Source organism: Musca vetustissima, unplaced genomic scaffold (genome assembly GCF_032173495.1).
Source record: "Musca vetustissima isolate MV318-11 ecotype Yass unplaced genomic scaffold, APGP_CSIRO_Mvet_v1 utg157883, whole genome shotgun sequence".
NCBI classification, from domain to species: Eukaryota; Metazoa; Arthropoda; class Insecta; order Diptera; family Muscidae; genus Musca; species Musca vetustissima.
The window spans coordinates 39,339-46,767 of NW_026883577.1; the positions used below are offsets into that span (position 1 = coordinate 39,339).

At 32.7% G+C, this 7,429-nt stretch overlaps 1 protein-coding gene across 1 annotated transcript; it reads right to left on the reverse strand.

Moving 5' to 3' along the window:
- Window positions 1-1,321: 1,321 nt before the first annotated feature.
- On the reverse strand, window positions 1,322-6,893 carry LOC133330485 (golgin subfamily A member 7-like). The gene is made up of 3 exons (XM_061538922.1): window positions 6,759-6,893; window positions 1,574-1,726; window positions 1,322-1,506 (listed from the first exon to the last, which is right to left on the reverse strand). The coding sequence occupies exons 1-3, from the start codon at window positions 6,891-6,893 to the stop codon at window positions 1,366-1,368; spliced, it is 429 nt and encodes a 142-aa protein (XP_061394906.1). The 3' UTR covers window positions 1,322-1,365.
- Between the last annotated feature and the right edge of the window lie 536 nt (window positions 6,894-7,429).

Genomic DNA, 7,429 nt, shown 5'->3' on the forward strand with positions numbered 1-7,429 from the left:
CCGTCCGACTGTACTGCTTTCCTTACTGGTTTAAAAATAATTTCTTCCAATTTTTTTAAATAATCTTCTGAAGAATTAGCAGGGCTAAAAAAATAATTATTTTATACAAATACACTTTGTCTTTGCACCAACTTTTCAGGACAGTATTTTAGTCAAGTTTTCTTTGTGGTCGACAAATGCGCTGCCGATCTTTGTCATAAGGAATTTTGTTTTTACTCTTAAACAAACAAAAACTTAAAAAATGTTTATATAAATTAAATTTTTAATTATTGGTTTTTATTGTTTTTTTTTTATAAATACTTAATAGACAATTATAATTTGCTATTATTATTTGATACTATTTCTTCTGTTCCATTTTATATTTTTAGTACACATTGCTTACTATCTGAAATGTTTCGTAAGGAATATTTTTATTGGTATATAATTTTCATTTTCATTTTCAATTGTTTTTGTTCTTCTTGAGAAGTTACACCGTTTTTTTCTCTACAGTTATAGCTAAAATGTATGAAAATTTATTAAAATATAAAATAAATTAATAAGAAAAAAAAAAAACGAAAACAAAACGTTTTGGAAGTATTGCAGAGAGAAACGAGAAAAGAAAGGCAAGGAAATGGAATAACAAAAATGCAATGATGACAATGATAATGACGAAACACATGCAATATAACTCATTCAATCATAGAAAATAATGGATGCGAATTGATCAAACAAAGACATTGATATTTTTTACACAATTCATTTAAAGATACCGACGATGGTGGTGGGTAGGGAATCGATCGACAATTAGTCGTAAAATCTATCAAACTTTTTTTATTAGTATTTTTGGGTTTCAAAATATTTATCTTAGTTTATTTAGGTTTAACCATAAGCTTATAACTAATTATAAACTTATAATTTCATTTTTTTATTTTAGATTGTGTTCTGTATTATTTTCTTCATCTTTGTTTTTAAACTGGGGGGTCTAAATCTTGGCATATTATGTTTGTCTACATTTCGTACATATTGACTTTGTCAGTATGATGAATTTAAGTATCAAGTGTTTTTTGAAAGTTTTGTTGTAATATGTTTTGTTTTTTGGAATTAAAAAAGTTCTCTTTCTCAGCTTCTTCTTTCGTCCACTTTTATAAAGCTAATTTTTTGTCGTTTTCTTTTGTTGTTCTTCAGCTTGTTCTTCATTTTGTCATCCATCCATTTATAATCCATTAATAATTAACCAGAAGTGTGTTTCAAACACGCAAATCCATGTGTTTTGTTGTTGTTTCTGTTGATGTTTCCTTAAAATGTACAAATATGATGATGCAAGTGAGTCTGTGTGAGTTGGTTTTGTTACATGAAAAACTCTTCGGTGGAGTGTGAAAGCGGAAGTCACGTTCGTCCAGGACGATCTAATATTGTAATTTCTATTACTCGCAAACCACGATAGGTAGGATCGATAATTTGTAAACCTTTGGGATGATAAATGCGTTCATTTTGGGAAGCAATATATTTGGAAATTTTACGCAGAGTCTGTAATGAAAATTAGAGATAAATTATTGCAATTTATTGTATGTATGATTGTATTTGGATTACTTACTTTTTCATAATGTGTCTCCGAACACATATAGACCAAATAGGCAGTTATACAACCAATACAACCTTCACAATAAGTACTGCATGATCCTTTTTCAGCTTCCGCAAAAAATTCATTTAGTTTATTTATGGTAGACTCAAAGACATGTCTTTCGATCTGTGAAAGAAAAAAAAATAAACAATAGAATAAGAATTAAAATTCATTATCAAAATATCTTTTAATCATATTGTTTAAAGTATTAGTTTAATTTAGGAGAAGGAGTTTGTTTAATGGGTAAAGGTGAACCTTTTGTCGTATAGGTCATTTGTATAGAGGTAGCTCGTTCGATTTCGTTTTTAGCAGAAATTTTCGGAAAATATTGTCAGCATAGACACATCCACTGCACTTGTTAGACGATGCAAAAAGAAAAGCGGCAAAAGTGATTCCCAAACATTAAACTAATTTTTTTCGAAGCAGTGTTGTTCGAATTCAAGAGTCCACCATTTTGTTATTTTTTGAGCGAAGTCAATAATCCTAGTTCATACGGCCAGACATGTACTCTTTCTAACACCCTTGGATGTTCCAGTGAAGAGTTATCATGTCCGCCATAACAAATAAGGTCTTTTCCTTAATTACCAAAAACAACGTCAAAAATTTTCAAATTATTTTTCTTCTCTTTTAAATCTCTACAAACCATAACATGCATTGGTATTCATTTACCAGCCCAATGAAAATCTTGAAAATTTAAAATCGAGAATGGGGGAGGTCCCCTTAAATGTGATACTGCCGAGGTAGAGGTGCTTAACATGTATATACCGCGTTATTTTCCCCAACATTAATTTCCTAGTGGAGGGGATTTCAATGTCCACCATGATTTGTGGCAGACGGCCCGATTTCATCACCTCTGAACGTCGCACTTCTTTAACCATAGAAAAGTCAACTGACATGGATTCAGAGAGTTCACCAACCGGCGCTTTAAAGAACTTTCCATTCCTTCTGAAGCACGGGTAGAAGAAAAGAAATTCTGGGACATGATTACAGCTGCAGCCACAAGATTTCCTACAAATTCTCAGCAGAACTAGTTGGCCTTACAATTGAGCGTGATAAGCTCCGTCGATCAAACATAGCAGATCCCAGGGTCAGGGAACTCACGTTAAAGGTCAGCAGATTAGTGGCTGAGCATAAAGGGAATACATAATTGGAGCACCTGAGAAATTGTAACATCGGTACGGGTGTATGACAGGATCTTATAGCCTAGACAGACGACAGCCTTAATTTGCATTAACAGCCTTAATTCAAATTAAATTGTACATTATCCTCATTGTTAATGCACAAAATCAAACTGAATTTATACTGAATTAACCAATTTCAATATGGCAATGCTGTCGAAATTCTATTGATTGTTGTCAAATTTGTTTACGTTTATGAAAATAAATATGAGAAATAAAAGCAAATTTCAAAAATTTTTCGAATTGGGAGCCATTTTGCCAACATTATAGCCGCTATTCTTCCTTTATGTTAAGTATTTTTTTATACATATGTAATTCCGAAATATGTTGCAGAAAAAATGTCAATATATTCCTCCTACATACAGACAAACAATTGTTTTGAAACAAAAAAACTGTTTCGTAAATGCAGAAACATTCGTCTGTCAGGGGTAAATATTAATTCAAATTAAGAATTTGTTAATGCAAATTAAGGCAGTCGTCTGTCTATGGTATTAGTTACATTTAATGACGAAACTGTGACTGATCCGAAGAGATTCTATTTCATACGAGAGCCAGACAAGTGCTCTTTCGAATCACATTGGATTTTTTGGATTCGGATGTCCCCTTAAGTACATCATCTGCATAAAATCGGACTATATTTGAAAGATATTTTTATATATATTTTTTTATTAAAATATATGGAATTTATTTCTGAATCTGGTCAATATTAGCTTGTGCAAAGTTTAGTTCAAATCGGATAGTAATTTTCAGAAAAATACTGACAATTTTGTGTGGGAGGTACCAGAAAGATTGGACCAATGGATACCATTTTCCGATTTGATCTTAAATAGGCAAAAACATTACGTTGTCCTAAGTTTGGGTCGAATCGCACATTCCATTTTGACCCTTTGTGGGGAATTGACCGATAAATCCCATCTTCAAACCTTATAGAAACTTGGTTAAAATATTAGGTCGGAGAAAAAGAATTCCATTATTTATTCTGCAGATGGCTATACTGATAGATTTCTCGTAAAGAATCGATCAAACAATTTCAGATTTTTGCTCGATGGAAGTCTGACATTTCGCAGTAAAAAAAATATTTTGCTGTTTTTTTGTTTGGTGCATTCAGTTGTGAGTTAAAGGGTGTTAAAAAGGAACTGGACAAAGAGAAAATTCTATACATTTTACAGTTTTTATTTGACAAAAGCGAAAATGCAAACCAAGCGGCTAAAATTGTGAATGGTGTTTTTGGTTCCGATACTGTAACAGCCAATTATGTGCAATTTTGTTTTCGTAGATTCCGTTCAGGAAGGAGAGATGTCGTGTTCCACCAGGACAACACTATGCCACACACCTGCAGTGACTCGCCAGAAACTTGGGAGCTTGGTTAATGCATCCGCCATACAGTTCAGACTTGTCACTAGGGAGGATTGTGAAAATCCACTACTAGATTTTTTTTTGCGAATAGAGAGAAGTCTTCTATAAGAGAATCATTAAAAATGGCAACAAATCATACGACAAAACGGTGCACATTTAGACCAAATTGGACATTCCGAAGCATGTTAAATAAATTCCTATAGTTCATATAAATAATGGATTTCTTATTCCCTAACCAAATATTAAGTTCTGTAGAATTTGGTTGAAATCGGAAGTTCGTTCGCATGATGATATTACGAGCCCACCAGCCAGACAGACGGAATTTTGTAAATCGACTCTAAATTGTCTGAAATGGATTTGTTCCAAAGAAACATGCCGTTTAAAAACAATAAGATCGATGAGGCACATTTTTTTCGTATACATACCCTAATTAGCCATAAGGCTGAGAGTATTATGAACACAAACTGGATTTCTTTAATGGAAAGAAACCTAACAAGTATTTGGAGGTTGTTTTTATTGAAAAACCAAACTTCGTTGGCTTCATATTTATTATTACTTCCTTCAAATTTCAAAATATCATTTTGAAATAGTTAATATGTACCAGTATTCCGAATTTTGGTAATAATCTTTAACAACAATGTAATCTTTCATTGGGAAAGATATGTCTATAAGATGTATAATCGGGTGGAAAATAAGGGTATTTTCGGATCTTTAGATCCACATTTTTTATGAAATCTGTCGATATTTTAGGGATAATAAATGCTATTTTTACTTTGATTATAAATATACAAACTAAACCGTTCAGATGGGCGGACACGCATCAATTATATCAACGAGATTCCAAGTTTAGGACAAAGTTTAGCAAATTACGGACGCCTCTCAGATCATTATTAAATTTGTACCATAGAAGCTGATTTCAACAACATATATTTTTTTTTTTTTTGGAGGAAATAAGTAACCCAAAGTACTAAAAATACCCCATATTTTTATTAAATATATTTAAGAATATCACTCCGAAATGTTTGATTTTTTACGGTAGACATAAATTTTTTACTATCAAAACCACATTTTTTAGAAGAACTTCATACTTCCAAAGATATGGGGTATCCAAATTTAAATTGATACCGGAGGGTTAAGACTTTATCCTAGGTACAGACGGAAAATTGTAATACGCGAGCAGATTTTTTTTCCGGAGATTAAATACTTCATCCTATGAACAGACGCAAATTGGGCTACGCGAGCAGGATTTTCTTTTAATTAAAATGTGTTACCAAGTAGTCGGCATTTAAGACTTTCTTCGGAACAAATGCACTTTACGGGCACCTCTCACATCATTTTGAAATTTTTACCATAGGTAGCCATTCTGATGCTGATTACAGCAACAACATTCATCGAGGGGAAATCAGTAATTCCCGAGATATGGGGTTCCAAAGTTCAAAAAATACCCCCACTTTTTACGTTCTTTCCAATGTAATGCACATTATTGTTTACACTACAAAAAGTTACTTATAAATAACCGATCAGTAATAAATAGTACAAATTGAGTTACGTGAACAGAATTTTTATTAAATTTAATTTTTTTTAAATAGCCGGCCTTCGGCCGAGGCTTTCTCCTATGAACAGGTGGAAAGTTCTTTAAATTTAAATGTTTTCCAAAATAGAGGATTTAAGACTTTATCCTATGGACAGGTGGAGAATTGGGCTACGCGAGCAAAATTTGGAGTAGTAGATGTATAGTGGTTTTTGGAACCGATCATGTCCTTGTGGTTTGGTTCCCATTCATGAAAAAATAATGAAATTGAAAAACAAAAATTTCTTTTAATTTAATTGTTTTCCTAAATAGCTGGCCTTCGGCCGGGGATTTAAGGCTTTATCCTATGGACAGGTAAAAAATTGGGCTACGCGACCAAAATTTTCTTTAAATTTTATTTTTTTTTTTAAATAGCCGGCCTTCGGGCGGGGATTCAAGACTTTTTTCTATGGACAGGTGGTTGTGGTCTGCTCCAAAAGGACTATCTGCTTTAAAAAATATATTTTTCGGAGTGGTATTCTTAAATATATTTATTAAAAAGTGGGAGTATTTTTGGAACTTTCGAACCCCATATCTGGATAAGTACTGATTTCACCCCGTTAAAAAATTATGTTTCTGTAATCAGCATCAGAAGGGCTACATATGGTAAAAATTTCAAAATGATCTGAGAGGTGTCCTTGCATTTAAGCCCTTTCTTCTGTGGACAAGTGGAACATTGGACTACGTGAGCATAATTAAAATTTATTTTTTTTTTCTAATAAAGATTGGAGGTAGTTTTTTGAAATTTGGAACCCCATATCTCAAAAAGTACTGATTTCCCCAGAAAAATATATGATGAGCTACCTATGATAAAATTTTCAAAATGATTTGAGAGGTATCCGTAAAATGCATTTAAACCCAAGTTTATCCTCAAATATAAATATTTAAGTCCTTATTGTTTTCTATTACATGCTTCAAATCCACAAGGACAAATTACCCTGTACCAAATAGACTTTTTACATGAATGCTATGAGAATAAAACTATGATTTAGGAAGATACCAGTTATTCCTTAAAAAACGGATACTTGCGTACCCGAACTTCCATTACACTTACCAATCCCTCCAACTCTGGTGGCAATCGGGTATGGAATTTCACTGCCGTACCTTCGCTATAATCGCGTTGAATGAAAACTTTGTTGAAACCATTATTTAGCGCTGAGGGTGTTCCCACAGTTCCAGCTTGCGACATTTTTCCTCTGATTCGTTCGACCCCTTGTGAATTTGTACAGCAACAGCAGCAGCGAGCGATTAGAGACTAAATGATGATAGCACTGAAATTTAGAAAATCCAAATTCTATGTGATTATCCCATACGCACGAACGCACACACAATCGCACAAACCAATGCAAATAGTAGCAAAGGTAGATAAACAAAAACTTAATTTATAGATTTTTTCTTTACATTCTATTTTGGTTTTCTTGTTCTTCGCTGAATTTTTTTAGGGTGTTTCCAATTTGTTGCTTTGCTTTCCAGAAAACACTCCGTCACAGTAGTCAGGACCTTAACGCTACGTTGCAATTAACACTTTGCTCAGCTGGAACGTTAATAAAGTTCAGTTTTTAACTAATTTCTATATATTTTTGGCTAAAATCTAATCCAGAAATTTTGATATTTTTTTCACTTGGATTCAGCAATAATTTTTTTTCTTTTCCTTTGATGTCTCTTTTCGATTACATGATTTACATTCGATTACATGCGTGTTATCGTTTATTTTGTATAATCGAT

Excerpts from the sequence above, each read along its gene's own strand:
- LOC133330485 (XM_061538922.1), bottom strand. The coding sequence starts at position 6,893 with ATGTCGCAAGCTGGAACTGTGGGAACACCCTCAGCGCTAAATAATGGT. Across the intron at positions 1,727-6,758 it reads CACCAGAGTTGGAGGGATTG|ATCGAAAGACATGTCTTTGA; the intron begins GTAAGTGTAATG and ends TTTCTTTCACAG. Across the intron at positions 1,507-1,573 it reads CGGAGACACATTATGAAAAA|ACTCTGCGTAAAATTTCCAA; the intron begins GTAAGTAATCCA and ends TTTTCATTACAG.